Source organism: Aquarana catesbeiana, linkage group LG09 (assembly GCF_042186555.1).
Source record: "Aquarana catesbeiana isolate 2022-GZ linkage group LG09, ASM4218655v1, whole genome shotgun sequence".
Classification (NCBI taxonomy): Eukaryota; Metazoa; Chordata; class Amphibia; order Anura; family Ranidae; genus Aquarana; species Aquarana catesbeiana.
Genome location: NC_133332.1, coordinates 213,944,072 through 213,963,272, shown reverse-complemented (window position 1 = coordinate 213,963,272; position 19,201 = coordinate 213,944,072). Strand labels below are relative to the sequence as shown.

General features: G+C 43.8%; 1 protein-coding gene across 2 annotated transcripts in view; it reads left to right on the top strand.

The window, feature by feature from the left end:
* The first annotated feature begins 1,500 nt into the window (after positions 1-1,500).
* CACFD1 (calcium channel flower domain containing 1) overlaps positions 1,501-19,201 on the top strand; it is a 41,094-nt gene continuing 23,393 nt past the window's right edge. For both annotated transcript variants that reach the window (XM_073599677.1, XM_073599679.1), the window contains exons 1-3: positions 1,501-1,620; positions 9,322-9,581; positions 16,153-16,225. In XM_073599677.1, the coding sequence (XP_073455778.1) occupies positions 9,464-9,581; positions 16,153-16,225 (191 nt within the window). In that variant the 5' untranslated portion in view covers positions 1,501-1,620; positions 9,322-9,463. The remainder of the gene's footprint in view (positions 1,621-9,321; positions 9,582-16,152; positions 16,226-19,201) is intronic.

Below are 19,201 nucleotides of genomic sequence, written 5' to 3'. Positions count from 1 at the left end.
GGAGGAGGACAGGGGAGCTGCGAATGACGGAGGCACCTAAACTGACCACGGTGTCAGGGCTCAGCCAGGGCTTGTGCAAGGGTTTTTGACACCCTAGCCGAAACCTCATTTTGCTGCCCTCCCTTGGCTCCACCCCTGACTCCACCCCCTTTGCCCTGCCCATGGATACCCCACTTTTTTTAATGAAGCGCCCATCAAATGCAGCCTCGCCAGCGCCCATCAATACAGCCTCACCAGTGCCCACCAATGCAGCCTCACCAGCGCCCATCAATGCAGCCTACCAGCGCCCATTAATACAGCCTACCAGCGCTTCTTAATGCAGCCTCACCAGTGCCCATCAATGCAGCCTACCAGCTCCCATCAAATGCAGCCTCACCAGTGCCATCAATGCAGCCTCACCAGCACCCATCAATGCAGCCTACCAGCGCACATTATTGCAGCCTCACCAGCGCCCATTAATGCAGCCTTACCAGTGCCCTTTAAATGCAGCCTCACCAGCACCCATCAATTCAGCCTCACCAGTGCCCATCAATGCAGCCTCACCAGTGCCCATCAATGCAGCCTCACCAGTGCCCATCAATGCAGCCTCACCTGTGCCCATCAATGCAGCCTCACCTGTGCCCATCAATGCAGCCTCACCTGTGCCCATCAATGCAGCCTCACCAGCGCCCATCAATGCAGCCTACCAGCGCCTCTTAATGCAGCCTCACCAGCGCCCATCAATGAATGTTTTCTTGCTTCCATTCATTCGGGAGTCAGGACACAGACACAGTCCTCCACCGCCGCTGTGCCTTTGACACTATGTGTGAATGGAGCGGCTGCTGCCTGCTGATGCTGAGACTTAGTGGCTTGCTGCAGAGAGAAGAGGCTAGGAACACTAGTGGCCGGGCGCCTTAGGCAGCAGTGCACCCTAGGCGGCTGCCTAGTTTGCCTAGTGGTAGCACCGACCCTGGACTCAGAAGCCATGATATACCGTGGTCAGTTTACGGGGGGGGGGGGGGGGTATAGCCAGGCAGGATCAGCCAGGTTTTTTAGGTGTTACAGGGGGCCAAATGACACAGCACAAGCACTGTGTCATATAACATGCTTTAAAGGAGCAGGATCCTTTTTTTGGGGGGGGGGGGACAAACGCTTTAAGGTGGGTGGTCATAATGTCATGGCTGATCAGTTTATATTTAGAGAGTAGATATAACACTCCATTATAATATAATCTCTCTATCTATCTATATATCTAGGGACACTCCTGTACAATATATTTGGAGAGTTGTCATGCTATATAACACATTGGAGTGACTTCACACACCTACAATCCTGGGATAACGATCCTTATTTTCATACAGAAAATGACAATTATTTTTAGTTCAGCCCAACAAGATCTCAACATTAGAGGAGCTGGAAAATACTTTTCTAGATAGTAACTCTGACATTGGGTGTGAAGGGGTTAATAAGTGGGCGGAAGTGAGCTGGTTACATAGTATCAGCCGTGTCTGGCCTGACGTCACTCGGTGTCCCCGCCCCCAGACACAGGGATCCCTTCCAGCATGCAGTGCGGCGGACAGTGACGTGTTCTGGGGGGACTATTGTCATCCCGATCCGAGGAGGAGAGAGAAGGAAGGAGCGGTATGTGTCCTCCTGTGTCATCCCCATCCTCTCCCTCTACATCCTTCTATGTAGTACTGTCCTGAGTGCTCTCCTTTATTATAATCTCCGTCTACCCTCCTATCTAATCACAATAGATGGAGGACACCCGGCTACTGCTAGAGATTACTTCTATATACTTTGTGTCTTTTATTATATACCTTCTACGCTATCATTGTCATTGTATATCTATGGGTTCATATCTATTGTATATACAGCTCTTCTATACCTTCCAATCTGATTTTTATATATAAAAAATGTTTTACATACATATACAGGAGACCTATAGTGCACATACTGTGTATTTTATGTAAAAAAATAATAATAAATATAACTATTTATTTTTTTGCATACATACACAGTATGTGCACTATAGGTCTCCTGTAAAAAAAAAAAATTATATTATATTTTTTTTCTTTATACATATACAGGAGACCTATAGTGCACATATATGCAAAAAAATAATAATAATAATACATTTTTTTTTTTTTTACATAAATACACAGTATGTGCACTATAGGTCTCCTCCTTGTATACTGTGTATGCACAAAAAATGTATGTGTGTGTGTGTGTGTGTGTGTGTGTGTGTGTGTGTGTGTGTGCGCACACACACTCACTCACTCACTCACTCACTCACTCACTCTCTGAACTCATTGTGATGTTCAAGAAACCAGTGGTGAGATGATCTGAGCTTTGTGATATGGTGCATTATCCTTGTGGAAGTAGTCATCAGAAGATGGGTACACAGTAGCCATAAAGGGATGGACATGGTCAGCGACAATACTCAGGTAGGCCATGGTGTTTAAAGGAGAAGTCAAGCCTGAGCTCGCTTGGCTGTACTTTTTCTCCTATGGGTCACAGAAGTGCAATTGGTTTTGCACTCCTGTGACCCATTTTCAGCAGAGAGCGGTCTGAAGTCCACTCTCTGCTGACATCACGGTTATCAGTCCAGGCACCGCATCATCCCAACAATGAAGTCTGGATCTGCCAGGGGCCTGGACTGATGGCAGTCTTAGCCTCCCAGCGAGCCCATGAGACGGCCTCCACAGCTCAGCACTCCAATGAGTGTAAAGGAGCAGAGAGGAGAGATTCTGATTGACAGTCAGCAGCTCTCTAATCGGGGATCTGTGAGAACCAAGCCTTCGGGATGTTCGATCGCTCGATTCTCCGTGCAAAAGTGGCGGGGGACAGATGCAGCATCGGACCAATGCTGCATCCACCTAGGTAAGTATAAATGGGCAAAAAAAACAAAACCTGTACTTCTCTTTTAAACGATGCTCAATTAGTACTAAGGGGCCCAAAGTGTGCCAAGAAAATATCCTCCACACGTTACACTACCACCTGAACTATTGATACAAGGCAGGATGGATCCATGCTTTCATGTTAATGCCAAATTCTGAAAATCCCAGTAGATCAGCAGTTTCTGAAATACTCAGTCCAGCCCATCTGGTACCAACAATCATGCTACGTTCAAAGTCACTTAAATCCCCCTTTTTCCCCATTCTGATGCTCGGTTTGAACTTCAGCAAGTCGTCTTCACCACATCTAGATGCCTAAGGGCCAGTTCGCACCATGTGCAGTCCAGTGCATTTTTTATTTTATTTTTTCCATCAAAAACGCATGGATAGTAGGTTATAGGGTTTCCAATGGCATGGTTCTCAGCAGTGCAGTCAGTTTCAGGACTTTCCAGTTCCAGAAAAAAAGTTAAACATTTTGGTACTGTAAGGATAAGCTTCCAAAATCCCATTCCAAGCCATAAATTAGCAGGGAAAGAGGCTTCAACCTTAACAAAGAAGTTCCTTTCATCTATGCAGACAGAAATGCTGGCAACAGTCAAATCTTTCCATGAAGCCGCCAGGCAATCAACTGCCCAGGGCCCTGACCCAGAGGAGTTTGCCCCTAGAGAAGGCCCGTCTTCCCAGGAACATCTCTCCGGAGGGGACCTAGTGCTCTCCTCCCGCCCTCACAGTCACTACCTCTAGCTCAGGAAGAGGAGGATAGGGAAAAATGGAAAGCCAGGTCAAATCAGACCATAACTCAGATGGGGAGCTGGATCCAGACCAGCTAAGCGAGGAACCGGAGGATGTCAGGCTAAGGAGACACCTCTTTACCCTGGAGGATCTGGATGGGCGCCTACAGGCGATATATGCCACAGAGGAGATTCCAGAGACCCCCAGAGTGACCTCCACACAGGACAAGTTATACAGGGGGCTAAGAAAGGCTCAATCCAGGGTGTTCCCACTCCATCAGTCCCTAAAGGATCTGATCCAACAGGAATGGAGGGAACCTGAAAGGAGAATTGTCAGACAAAAAACCTGGAAAAGGAGGTTTCCCTTTTTAAAGAGGTTGACAAGGAGAACTTTTTTAAGATCCCAAAACTGGACACCACTCTGTCTCAAGTCACCAAGCAGTCTGACTTCTCCTTTGAAGATGCAGGCAGTATGAAGGATCTGATGGACCATAGTTCAGAATCCCTTCTTTAGAAAGGCTTAGGATGCAAATTCATCAGCCATAGGTCCAGCCTTAGTGGCAGCCTGTGTAGTTAGGCATGCAGATTTCTGGGTGGAGAAGCTGACCAAACCCCTGTCACAGGATTTGGATAACATCCTTGACTCCCTATCAGTGATAGGAAAAGCTGTCACATACCTTGCAAATGCCGCAGTTGAGTCTGCAAGAGCCTTGGTTAAGAGGGCCACATTATTCAGCTAGAAAGGCTGTCTGGATTAAGGCCTGGGATGGAGATGTCACATCAAAGGGTAAACTATGCAGCCTTCCATTTCAGGGCTCATTGCTGTTTGGCCAGGGCCTAGACAAGGTCCTGTCTAGGTCCTCAGAAAAGGGTAAGAAGTTCCCAGTAAAGCCCAAGAAGGAAAAATGTAAAAAAAAAAATGTTGTGGCCCCCTCCAGGGCAACTGCAGCATAGAGCCCAACAGGAGGTGGGGCAATGGTAGGGGAAGGCAAAAGAGTAATTTACAGTTTTCCTCCCCCCAGAGTTGGCACCAAAGAAACTAAGTGACCCCAAGATCAGGGTGGGGGGCCGACTGTCTCATTTTGTCCCATGTCGGGAAAAGATTTCAGATAGCGCCTACATCTGCCAGATCCTGCGAGAAGGTTATCGCCTGGTATTTTCGGCAAAACCCCCTCTATGATCAACCTCACATTACCTATTGGTCTCTGGACCATCAGTTGCCCAAGTTAGATCAGACACCAACAAGGTAATGTCGGTCCTGGAAACTCTGGGCTGGATAATCGCCATGGAAAAATCTTCCCTTGGACCAGAACAGGTCAAGACCTTCTATGCCGAGTACACACGGCTGGACTTTCCGACAGAAAAAGTCCGATGGGAGCTTTTGGTCGGACATTCCAACCGTGTGTATGCCCCATCGGACTTTTTCTGTCAGCATTTCTGACAGACTCGGATATAGAGCATGTTCTAAATCTTTCAGTTGGAAATGCCGACGGAGTTTAGCCCGTTCGCAAGTCTGCTCGTGTGTACTTGGAATTAGGCTACCTAGTGGACATCAAGCTACAGTAGCTCAATAACAGATGACCTCCACCACTGTTTCAGTTACCTTGGAGTTTCTCCAGGATGGAGTAGAGAAGGGCCTAGCGGTCAACACCCTTCGGGTACAGATCGCAGCTCTCTTGGTCTAACTTGATACAAAACTAGCAAAGGAAGACCTCATTAAAAGATTCCTGGTGGCCAGGGAAAGGGTTTCCCGGGTCTCCAAAGGCAGTTTCCCACCATGGGACCTGACAAGGTTATTACAGGCGTTATCTAAACACCCATTTGAACCTATAGAGAAGGTTCTTTTTAAGTTTCTAACCTGTAAATGTATCATTTTTGTTGGCAATTACCACGGCCAGGGGGGTTGGGGAGCTACAAGGAACCCTTCCTATTGATACAGCCAGATAGTCACCCTCAGGCCAGACCCTTTGTATCTACCAGAGGTAACATCCTTATATTATAGGACGCCAGATATAACATTGCCGTCCTTCTGTGATAAACCAAAAAACGAGAAAGAAAATAAATGTCATTGCCTGGATGTAAGAAGGTGTCTCTTTACCTATTTACAAAGAACAAGAGAGTTTAGGAAATCCAATCACCTACTAGTTTTATACGCTGGGCCAAGGAAGGGACTTCAGGCTTCAAAGCCTCTGTCTCCAGGTGGATCAGGGGAGCTATCTCCCTGGCTTATGAGAATTCTGGGGTCCCAGCACCCGCAAATGTTAAGGCCCATTCAACCAGGTCACTAGCAACTTCTTGGGCTGAGAAAGCAAAGGCCTCCTGGGAACAAATTCACAGTGCGGCCACCTGGTCCAGTCAGGATACGTTCCTGAGCACTACCGTGTGGAAGTGTTGTCACAGCAAGACTTGGTCTTTGGCCAGAAGGTTCTACAAGCTGTGGTCCCACCCTGAAGGTAGGCTTGTCTTTACTTGATTATCCTCTCAGGTGTGCCATCCTGGAAGGTGATCAGAGAAAACCTACGTTTGGCTTACCAATCTACGTTTGGCTTACCGTGTACAAACCTTCCAGGATGGCAGGCTTACTTCCCTCCCTGTGGTGGAGGGAAAATGAGTTAAACACTAGACATGTGCACACTGAAATATTTTGTTTCGGAATTTCGTTTTTATCCGAAAAATAAATTTATTTAGTTACTCCCGAAATTCTTTTTTATTTATTTTGTTTATCGTTAAAAATTGCATTCGTCTGAAAATCCAAATTAGGGTCAAATCTGTCATTGAAGGCTTATGGTGTCTGTCGAATGTTCAAAAAAGATTCGACGGAGCAGCTAAACTGTACGACGCCGTATAGTTTACCTGCTCCGTCAAATCTTCTTAGAACTTTCAACAGACACCATAAGCCAAAGTACGTGTGTACTTAGTTCTAGCTATTTTACTGCTCCTCCTCTTTGGTTACAATCAGCCAATAACATTCATCATCATCATTATTTTTATTTATCTTTTCTCCCCTACGTCAAATCTTTTCTCCCCATGTAGAATAATCTTGGACTAATAGAGTTAAGGTTAGGCACATTGGACCACAGGTTTGATGGACAAAGATTGTTATTGTCGTCATCATCATGTCGAATCAACGAAAATGAAAATAAAGCATTTGTTTATGTCGGATCTTTTGTTTTTCGGATTCTGCACTTTCGACAACGAAAATACCTGAAATTTGGGCTAAAATGCATTCGGACGAAAACGAATGCACATGTCTATTAAACACTAGGTGTGAGTACCTATGTGGAGTGATTCTTCTTGTAAACCGGTTCGGGATTACTTTATTACAAACTGGGGATCAAGGGGAAGGGTGGAGACTTATAACAAGCTGTCAATTGATTGTGTTTCCTGTAGGGAGGAGCCCTCATCTCTTATGCCCTGTACACACGGTCGGATTTTCCGATGGAAAATGTGCAATAGGACCTTGTTGTCAGAAATTCTGACCGTGTGTAGGCTCCATCACACATTTTCCATTGGATTTTCCGACACACAAAGTTTGAGAGCAGGATATAAAATTTTCCGACAACAAAATCCGTTGTCGGAAATTCCGGTCGTGTGTACACAAATCCGACGGACAAAGTGCCACACATACTCAGAATAAAGAGATGAAAGCTATTGGCCACTGCCCCGTTTATAGTCCCAACGTACGTGTTTTGCGTCACCGCATTTAGAACGATCGGGTTTTCCAACAACTTTGTGTATGCAAGACAAGTTTGAGCCAACATCCGTCGGAAAAAATCCTAGGATTTCATTGTCGGAATGTCCGAACAAAGTCCGACCGTGTGTACGGGGCATTAGGTGTGCCGTCCTGGTAGTTTCATAGAAATACCATTACCGGTAAGCCTAATGTAGGTTTTCCATGTTCTGTGTACTATAGGAGACCAGATATAGTGAATGCAGGGTGCTGGGTGTAGTAACACTTTAAAACTAAATTGTGTTGTAATGTGCACCTATACTTTAAAACAGACCTCCTCAATAACTTAAAGAGGAACCTCACCCCTCGCCTCATTTTTCTTTTTTCATCCCTTCTTACCTTTTTTATATTGGATTATCTTTAGATACATGCTCACCCACTCAGCAAATCCCTAAATTCTGTAGGTATCCACTGCTGGTCCTATTCCACCATCTTTCTCTCCTATGTCGTCTGGGGCTGGCTGGCTTTTCCGGGTTGCGTTGTCTGTTCCTCTGACCCCTTCTCTGATATGACGCAGATATCCCAGGAAGCTGCGGGAACAGGATGTTGCCATTCTCTCTCAAAATTCAGGATGTACTTGGTCGAAACAGAATTTTTTTTTTTTTTTTTTTTTACAAAAACATAAATTTAATATTTTTATATATTGTATTATATTTGATTTTTTTTTAAATTAACATCATGAATTTAAATGAATATGAGTTTGTCTGCCATTATCGGCATCTTTCCGACCGATAGGCTGCTTTAACGCTGAGCAGTTTTTGAAGCGATTTTTGTGTTTTAAAAAAGCGCAAGAAGGCTGCATTCACACCTGGGTGTTTTGAATTGTGGACAGATTTTCCCCGATACTGCCCACGATTTAAAAAGCCCGGATGTGCATGACAACTCGCACAACGCACATTTTAGATGCCATTCATTTGAATAGCACATAAAAGCGCTGTGTGTTTCTGCCGCACGATAAATCGTGCTGCAATTGTGACAAACCGCATCACATGAAGCATGTCGCCCGAAAGAAGCTCCTGAACTTTTTTCGGGCAACAGGTGATGCAGTTTGCCACGATTGCAGCATGAATAATTGCGGGACAGTCGTGGCAGAACCGCACAACGTTTTCATGTGCCATTTAAGTAGTTGGCATCTAAAATGTACATTGTGAATATTGTCATTCACACCTGGGCGTTTTTAAATGGTGGGCAGAATCACATGAAATCTGCTGGCAATGCAGCTGTGCGTATTTGGTCAGTTAAAAAAACCGGACCAAAACTGCACCTCTCCATTGAAATGCATAATCCTGGTAAAATCGCAGCAAAATGCATTTTCAGTCACTTTTTTTTTTTTTTTTTCTTTTCCATCAGCAAACTGGCAGAAACCCTATTTGTGGCCAATGATTTTCGGTGACCGAAATTTCAGTGGATCACTACCAAAAATAAACAAACAAATTCTGTCAGTTATTTTAGGTTGGGGAGGGATAATGGAAAGGGGCCATTTAAGACCCCTTTTACACTGGGGCGCTTTTCAAGTATTTTAGAGCTAAAAATAGCGCCTGTAAAGTGCCTGGAAAGTGCCTCTCAAGCCACCCCAGTGTGAAAGCCTGAGTGTTTTCACACGAGACAAATGTCCTGCAAGCAGCATCTTTGGGGGGCAGCCCCCCTCCGCCCGTTGAAATGAATGAGCAGTGCTGCCGAAGCTCTGCAACACGGGCGCTATTAACCCTTTCCTCAGCCGCTAGCGGGGGTTAAAAGCGCCCTGCTAGCGGGCGTAAAGCGCCACTAAAATTAGCGGCTCTTTACCACTAACGCCCCCCACCCCGCCCCAGTGTGAAAGGAGTCTAAAGTGAAGGTCCACTTTAACAAGTCTGCATGAATAAATTCCAGGTCACAACATGTCTCTATAGTATTCTTTTTCCAAATATCTCTAGACTTAAAATTTTAAACTTTCAACCTTCAGTTAGGTCCAATTTAATAACAGAACAATTCTTTTTATACACAGACAGTATGTGGACATTCCCATAAAAGAAGAATAAGCGACTCGCACACAAGGACGGGTGAAGCTGTGGGGCACTGAGCACCAAGGTGCACAAAATATACCAAGCGTTTCCTGTGAATCCACTCTGGGACTTGAAGACGTCAATATGAGCGTGGTGGAACCAGACGCTGCGGCACAGGCGAACACCACAACCACTCAGGATGATGGCATGACTTGGTGGTACCGTTTGCTATGCCGACTCGCTGGTGTCCTGGGTGGTATATGTAAGTATACAATTCTGCACATCAACTCAAATGCTTTACAGGTGTATAAGGTGCATCACTAAGTCACCGTGATCCTCCTGGTTTGCAGTACTGGCTGTATTACTTACCTGTTTCCCACTCCAGCCAAATACAATGCACTCGTCTTCTGCCTGAAGCTCTGGTTTGTGGACAGAGCCTTGGCGGTGTCCCATACAATGCAAGGACATTAATCCTGTATTGTACATTGAGGAGAATGGAGTGCGACTGTGGCCGGCCTCAACTTACAGAATCCGCTACGTGGAACCAGTCGCAGCACTGGAGGGCCCTGCTGAAGGAAAATGGTAAGTATGTCTTCTTATCCCTTCACCCCCTAGACATAACTGGCATTCAACCCTTACAGTGCGGGGGGAGGGCACACTGCAATGGTGGCTTTTATGATGTTCATGGAGTTGGGCTTTAAAGTGTTCATACAGTGCCTTGCAAAAGTATTCATCCCCACTGGCATTTTTCGTGTTTTGTTGCCTCACTACCTGGAATTAATATGGATTGTTTGAGGATTTGCATCATTTAATTTACACAACATGCCCACAACTTTGAAGATAATTTTATTTATTTATTTTTTTTTTTTTATTGTGAAGCAAACAACAAATAGGACAAAATAACAGAAAAAGTCAATGTGCATAACTATTCACCCGCCTAAAGTCAATACTTTGTAGAGCCACCTTTTGTGGCTATCACAGCTCCAAGTTGCTTTGGATAAGTCTCTATGAGCTTGCCACATCTTACCACTGGGATTTTTGCCCATTTCTCCTTGCAAAACTGCTCCAGCTCCTTCAAGTTGGATGGTTTGCGCTTGTGAACAGCAATCTTTAAGTCTGACCACAGATTTTCTATTGGATTGAGGTCTAGGCTTTGACTAGGCCATTCCAACACATTTACATGTTTCCCTTTAAACCACTCAAGTGTTGCTTTAGCAGTGTGTTTGGGGTCATTGTCCTGCTGGAAGGTGAACCTCCGTCCTAGCCTCAAATCACACACAGAGAGGCACGGGTTTTTCTCAAGAATATCCCTGTATTTAGCACCATCCATCTTTCCCTCAACTCTGACCAGTTTCCCAGTCCCGACTGTTGAAAAACATCCCCACAGCATGATGCTGCCACCACCATGTTTCACTGTGGGGATGGTGTTCTTTATGTGATGTGTTGGGTTTGCGCCAGACATAGCATTTTCTTTGGTGGCCAAAAACTTAAATTTTTGTCTCATCAGACCAGAGCACCTTCCTCCATACATTTTGGGAGTCTCCCACATGCCTTTTCGCAAACTCAAAATGTGCCATTTTGATTTTTGCGGAAAGTAATTGCTTTCTTCTAGCCACTCTGCCATAAAGCCCAACTCTATGGAGCGTACGGCTTATTGTCGTTCTATGTACAGATACTCCAGTCTCTGCTGTGGAGCTCTGCAGCTCCTCCAGGGTTACCTTAGGTCTCTGTGCTGCCTCTCTGATTAATGCTCTCCTTGCCCGGTCCGTGAGTTTTGGTGTGCGGCCGTCTCTTGGCAGTTTTGTTGTGCCATGTTCTTTCCATTTGGTTATGATAGATTTGATGGTGCTCCTAGGGATCCTCAAAGATTTGGATATTTTTTTTTTTTTTTTTTTTTATAACCTAAACCTGACTTGTACTTCTCAACAACCTTGTCCCTTACTTGTTTGGAGAGTTCCTTGGTCCTCATGGCAGTGTTTGGTGAGTGGTACCTCTTGCTTAGGTGTTGCAGCTTCTGGGGCCTTTCAAAAAGGTGTCTGTATGTAATGACAGATCATGTGACACTTAGATTGCACACAGGTGGACATCATTTCACAAATTATGTGACTTCTGAAGGTAATTGGTTGCACCAGAGCTTTTTATGGGCTTCATAACAAAGGGGGTGAATAAATACGCACATGCCAATTATCAGTCTTTTATTTCTGTAAAAAATAGTTTTATGTATATATTTTTCTAATTTTACTTCACCAACTTAGACTATTGTATTCTGATCATCACTTATAATTCAGATTATTATAACATTGAACTAAAGGCTGTAATGTAACAAAATAGGTAAAAAGCCAAGGGGGGGGGGGGGTGGATACTTTTGCAAGGCACTGTATGTGATGTGCAGGGATTCATAGGGTCAGTATTAAAAAAAAAAAAAAAAAAAAAAAAAATGTGGAATGGGCAAGGTCACAAGACCACTTCAAAAAAATATTTTTTAAAGGGTTTATGCAACCATGGGAAGCAGCATTTTCAGGCAGCACTGCTGGACACTGACTCTTGCGGGATGTGCTGCAATTTGTAATTCCTCAGCTGCTCGGTAGCAATAGATATATGTTTTTGGTTTCCAGTAATGATCCTTCAGCCCTCTCCCCACCCCCTCATCTAGACCCGTATCCATCCAAAAATAGGTTTGTCAAGTCATTTGGGTGACATTTATTGCACAGTTGCGCAATGTCAGCACACCTGATCTCTCCCATCTCTCCATGTAAATGTGGCTGCAGCTTAAAGTGGAACTATGGTCAAAATCAAAGAATAATGGAGTTATCGACTGATTCAGGAGGTAAAGTATATAATTTGTAAAATAATTTCAATGAATTAGAAAAAGCAAAATCAGTGTCGATGCTATTGTCAAACTCCAGCATAATTAAAATATTTTAAAGATACAACATTTAAAAAAAATCAATAACCCCAAAAACAGTATGGGGGGGAATATAAATGTGTGTATGTATGTGTGTGTATATGTATATATGTATATATGTGTGTATATATATATATATATATATATATATATATATATATATATATATATATATATATATATATATATATATATATATAATCTCTATCTATGTGTGTAGATAGATATATCTTAATATATTTAGAATCAATTTACATTTATATAACTTAAAGGGGTTGTAAAGGTAATTTTTTTTTTTTTTTTTTTAAATAACAAACATATCATACTTACCTTCACTGTGCAGCTCGTTCTGCACAGAGTGGCCCCGAACCTGGTCTTCTGGGGTCCCTCGGCGGCTGTTTCAGCTCCTCCCCGCAAGCATTTACCACCTTAATGCGAGCTCCCTCGCATGGTGGTGAGTGCTTGCGGGCGCGCTCCCGTGATACAGCCGGCGGCTATAGCCGCTCGCTGTATCACTCGGCCCCGCCCCCCGGCGCGCCGCGTCATCGGATGTGATTGACAGCAGCGCGAGCCAATGGCTGCGCTGCTTTCAATCCATCCACTGCAGCCAATCAGCGACCAGGCTGAGCTGCAATGAGGACGAGCAGCGAAGATTCGAGGCGTCAGGTAAGTAAAACGGGGGGGCTGGGGGCGGCGGTACTGTCAAAAGTTTTTTCACCTTAATGCATAGAATGCATTAAGGTGAAAAAATTTTTATCTTTACAACCCCTTTAATATATACCTTTTTTTTTTTTTTTTTTTTTTTCCCTCTGAACTGCCTTTGCGGTGGGTCTCCTGGGTGCTTGTTTTTGTCTAGGCTACCATTTTTAAAAAGCACTTTTTTTTTTTTTCTTGCCTCATCACTTGCTCCTGCAGTCTCCTCCTCTCCTCCGAAGTTTGACACTGGACATCAGTAGCACTCTGACATCATCACGTACATTGCAGGAGCAGCAGTCCTACATTGTAAGTGAGGAAGTCAAGAGCTTGACCCTGCATCCTAAAGCATTAAAGGGAGAAGGAGATAGCTGGCTGCTGGGGGAGCAAGAAATAAGGTAAGTAAAAGTTGTATGCTTTTTAATGGTACCTTAGACAAAAACAAGCATGGGGAAGCCCAACTGCAAGCATAGTGTTTGTTTGTTTTTTTTGTTTTTTTTAATTGTAGGTATCTATTATTTATTTTTATAATGTTTCCCTGAGATCAGCTTTAAAGTAATATGCTGATTTTTAATTGTGGTGTTCCTACTATTTTTTTTTTCTGCCTGCATCACAGTTAGATGGCAGTTCTTTTTCTTTATTTAACCTAACCTGGTTGCATAAGACATACATGTTTGCACGCTCTCAGCTGACACTCTGCAATAATTATACGCTCCTGAGCCTCTCTGTTCCCACGCCGTGCTGCGTCCCTGTTTGTCACCCGTGTGTGGCTGATGTTCCACCAGCAGAGAGGACTTGGAGCTGTGTCCCCCTGCTGTGCCCTGTCAGCTGAGAAGAGTGGGTGTATCGTATGTGCCATGCAGAATTAATGAGCACTCGCCATCACACAATGCTGGTTTTCAGTTCCGAAAGACTCTCCCCTCCCTGCTCAAGCCTTTGTTTTCTGCTGCACTCTTCGATTCAAAGGGACACACATACCGAGCAATCAAAAGCAGCAAAATTGTTAAGTTCTGTAGTTAGGGACTGGTAAACATGAAGGAATGTGTACCTAAAACAAAAATGAAAGCTTTTGAGGAGCTGGATAATTTTACCAGCCAGGATGCTAGATCAGGCCAGTCTGCTGCCATAGGACAATACACTCAGGATAGACCGGTTATATCAGTTACATCATGGCGACACAACCATTATAACAACTATAAGGATGTGTGCTATGTTATCTGCCTGTTCCTTATAGCTAGGGTGCACCAATACTGAGCATTTGCACGAGTACTTGTACTTGTGAAAATGCTTCAATGTTTGACCCGATACCTGGACAGACAGGGATGATCGGTGTGGTGGTGAGGAAGTTACAATCACCAATCTCCATGTGTGGCTTTCAACAAAGCATCTGACAGCCCCTCCTCTTCCTCCTCCGTGCTCCTCTGCCCCTGTCCCAGATCTTTCAGGGTGGAGAGCGGAGGAAGGAGCCAGTAAATATGTAATTTACCGGCTCTTTCCTTTTCTGAATAGACTCTGTCCTTTCATAAGTGAGCATAGTAAACTGTGTTGACTCTGCTTCCGTTTTATGAATGGGGAAGAGCCTTTGTCTCCTGTCCATTCTTCTTCAGTGCAGCTGAGGCTACAGAGAAAGGGACTGGGGAATCTGTGTCCTCAGTCCTTTTCCCTGTCTCAAAGGGGAGATGTCAATGGTCTGTTTAGACCCCTGATATCTCACCAAAGCCCCCACCCCCCTCCCCCAACAGGGTTGATTTAAAAAAATAAAATAAAATAAGGAAACCTTGTAATTTTAATATTTAAAAGTAAGATTGTAAAAATAATAAAAACTAAAATATAAAAACACTGACACCGTTCACTCCCACCCCATATAAAAAAAATAAATAGTAAAAAATAAAATTGAAAAAAAATAAAACTACTGACACAGTCCACACCTCATCAGTGCCACCTATTAGTGCCACTGTCACGTGACTTTAAAAAAAAAAAAAAGGTATCTGCGACTAATTGAAAAAAGTATCGGTGCTTGTACTCAGTCTTAAAGTGGTATCAGTGTATCCCTACTTATAGCTATAGGCCAAGTGTGGGGACTGTTGCTTTATTGTGCAGATGGTAAGTATATAAATAGTTGAAGTGTATTTAAACACTAGCGCAAATATGTAATATATTGCAGCTTTCCAGACTTTTATTTCTTTTCACCTGGTGATCCTGCCAGTAATACATTTCCTGCCCAAGAGTGACAACACTATGGAGGAGCATTGTTGTCACCCTAGCCTGCCCACGCACTGATTTGGACTACAGAACACTGCCCCCTCTCCTTATCTCTAGAACATTACAGTGATATGTTCTGTAGTCCAGCAGGGAAGAACATGGACAGGGCTAAAAACCGTGTTTGGTGAATTCATACAGTGAAAATAAAGTGCACAGGAAGCTAGTTGCTCATTGGATTTCAGGCAGGATCAATAGATATATTCATTCACTTGTAAACATTTCTCCCTTTGATATTTTTTCTCCAAAAAAAAAACTCCAACAGAATCCTGTTTGTAAGTAGATGTGGGACATCACCAATGACCATATGGTTAGTTCAGATCTATTCAGTTATGTCATGATGAGGGGGATTTTATTTTTTTTTTTTTTTTGTCCACATATTCCTGACTGATTAAAGGCACAGGTGGTTGACCCAATATTGAGGTTTTATCACGTATTACATGGATTTAATTTAGATTCTTAACACTGAAGTCTGGTAGGCAGGCTCTTGATCATTAGCCGTCACAGCGATCACATGGTTGGGAGCCCATCCTACCCGCTCATGATCCAAAGCATTAACCAGCTTGGGCACAATGTTGTCTGAGTCGGGGGTGCTGATTGAGTGCGCTCCCGACATAGGGAAGCGGCACCATCTATACTCATATATGTGAAACCCTGGTGTTAAAGCCCACTGCCGTACTGTCACATGTATGCATACACCCATCAGGAAAGGGTTAATCAAGGCAGTCTTGTGCAGAGAATATTGAGGTGTTTCAGCTTTTTGTTCAAGAGGTGGTCCATGAGTATCCTTAAGTCCCGGGGTAGTAATGAAATTCTGCTTGTTGTGTTGGGTAGGGATAGGCACAAAGGATGTTACGTCTATGGGGGTGTTCTGAAGTTAACCAAAAGTTGACATGCTGCTTAGAATTACAATTATAAGGATTTGTGACTGGCAGTTTGGGTAATAACTGTGTTTTATCTGTCTTCTTTTTTGCAGCCTGTGCTGTGGCGGGCCTGTGGAACTGCATCACTATCAGTCCATTGAATATTGCAGCTGGCGTCTTTATGATGTGAGTATGTGCAGGAACTGACCTATAGGTCTTATGCTTTTGCATCTGCCTGTAATCTGCACCCCTACTTGTGCTGTATGGGTGTATAGTATAAGGAAGGGTATAACACTATCCGAAATCTGAAGTTCTGCAGACATCTTGCCATTCAGAGTTGATAAACTTTTAACACTCATTGAGATTGTGCTGTTGTTGGACTGATGAAGAGGATAGGCATCACCGAAACGCATTTCAAACAATGGTGTCCTGAATTTGCACAGAGATAAGAGATGCAACCACTGGGGGGAGGAAGCAGGAGGCTGGAGCACTAGAATTCCAGCTGAATAGTCATCATGTGGGTGGTCTTAGTGGCCATTCATGGTTAAAGATAGCCTCAGTCTACATGCTAACTGTGGATATTACTTCTGAGTGCATTCCTTTTTATTACTATATGCCAGTACACTTTATCTAGGCTTAATATTGGCTCCTTGCCACTGCCCACCCCCCCATCTGCCCTAAGGATAACCAGCACCATCACCACACTGGTAACAGCCACCCTGAGCATTCTTCTTTCTGTCCACCTAAAGAACTTCCTACCCATCTGCCAACAGAGCAGCCATTCAACTGTAACCCACATTTCATGGTTTTTGGAGGAATTTGTTTGTTTATTGCTGTCTGTATCCCTGCTGGGAAGATTCACCCTTTCTATTTGTCCGAGTGACCACTATTTGCAGAACAAAAAGTGACAGGAAATCCAAAATGTTATAGTTGTCACCAGAACAGCAGGTATGGGGAGATCTACCAGTTGTGGTACTTGTTCAGGTGACAACTAAAAGGGCATTTCATTTTGGGAACATTTCCTCTTACGTCCTGTTGTGTCCCAGGGACAGGAAGTGAAGGCTAATCTCCCACTGGGAGCACATATATGAAATAATGTGCAGACTGAAAAAAAAGTTTCACGTCTGTTGCTCATGAAACGCCCCGGAGCTCAAAACAGTCACTGCACCTGAGCAAAAACAATCTGTGAACCACTTTGCTCTGGTGCAAAGTCTACTGTCACTTGTCGTTTCTCAATAGCGTCAAGGACACCCCTTGACTGTAAGTACAAGTAGTCCAAATAGTTACAGACAAATTACTTTAAAGGATAAGTTCATCTTTTGTGACACGTTGCATCTGTATTCAGGGTGTAACATGTTACTGTTGCAGCAGCCCCAGCACCCACTGTCACAACTTAAAAAAAAAAAAAACCTGCCCATGCAGAGAATAGCCCACCCGGCCACATTATTTATTCACTGAGTTCTGTCAATGGATGAACTACAAGTACCGACACCCTTTGCGATTGTCGACATGTAGTTCTCAACGAACTACCAGAGCGCTGTTGAGCACTCTGGTAGTTCATTGACGCTTCCTGTCAGTGTGTAACTGCCTGCCCGTATGAGGTATGAGCAGAAAACTTACACTAACATTAAATAATGTCAATCGCCACCATTACAGTGTAAATTGTCCAGAGGCACCACAAAAGTGAGAGATAATCACAATAAACATGTAGAAAAAAAAATGATGCGCTAAACAAAAATCTCATACCGGGTTTTTAAATCCAACTGTAGTAAACACAAATCCAAGATAAGTAGCTGAATCCAAAAAAAAACCTCCACCTCGTGTGTGCACCGTCACCGCAGGCAATATAGACTCTTACCAGAGAGCCTGAACCCTTTATCATGAAGGGTCAAACAGGCTTGAGGGTCCAGGCTCTTTGGTAACAGTCTATATTGCCTGCGGTGACGGTGCACACACGAAGTGGAGGTTTTTTTTGGGTTTTTTTTCTGGATTCAGCTATTTATCTTGGATTTAATAACCCAATATGAGATTTTCGTTTAGCTTACATGACCAGTCTGCAAGAGCCCTGCAATGCACCTGCTATCTGCAGATCATGGCTGCAATACTTTACAGGCTCCTAGAAAAAAGAATGCAATTTTTTTTTTTTTATCGTGACTGCGACATTGCGGCAGACAGATCGGACACTTTTGACACTATTTTGGGACCATTGGCATTTATACAGCCATCAGTGCTATAAAAATGCACTGATTACTGTGTAAATGTCACTGGCCGGGAAGAGGTTAAGTGTGTTCCCTGGGTGTGTTCTAACTGTAGGGGGGATGGGCTCACTAGAACATGACCAAGATCACTGCTCCCGATCACTGGGAGCAGTAGATCCCTGTGATGTTGCTAGGCAGAACAGGGAAATGTCTTGTGCATCTCCCCGTTCTGCCTTTCCGTGTCACGATCGCAGGCCACTGGCGGACATTCAGTCCGCGGGCATGCGTCGCCAGCTGCGGATGGCACAGCGATGTGCGGATACGTTGTTTTGCGCACCCGTGCCACTTTGCCAACGTATGTCGGCGTGAGTTGGGTCGGCAAGTGGTTAATGAATAGAATGCATTAAGATAAAAACCTTCTGACTTTACAACCCTTTTAGGCAAATTCCTGATAACATTTACATGGAAACCCCACCTCTGAGACTTCACATTTAAACATTTAAAGTAGAACTATGGGCAAAACCTTCTTTCTTTTTTTTTTTTTTGTATAGAGTTAAAGGTTATAACCCCTGTCAGATTTTTTTTTTTTTTCCTCCATCTGAGTCCCATTGCAGAGATTTCCCTTCACTTCCTATCCCATAGCCAAACAGGAAGTGATATGAAATCCCTGCAAAATAAGGGAATTCATTGGGTACCACCCTGGTCAACAGAACTAGTGTCTCCATTTGAAGATTTCCCCACTATTTTCTGGGGACAACCCAACATTTTTGATTTTCTTTTACTTTCAGATTCAGTGATAATGGTAAACAGGACAAATAAAGAGGGGGAATTCTACTCAATGAGGGTACAGACAGCAATGCAAACTGTGTTCTAATCCCTCTCCACTCTATTCATAACTATAACTAAAAAAAAAAGTTTTGCCTTTAGTTATACTTTAAAGCCCTTTACTGTACAGGCTTTGTCC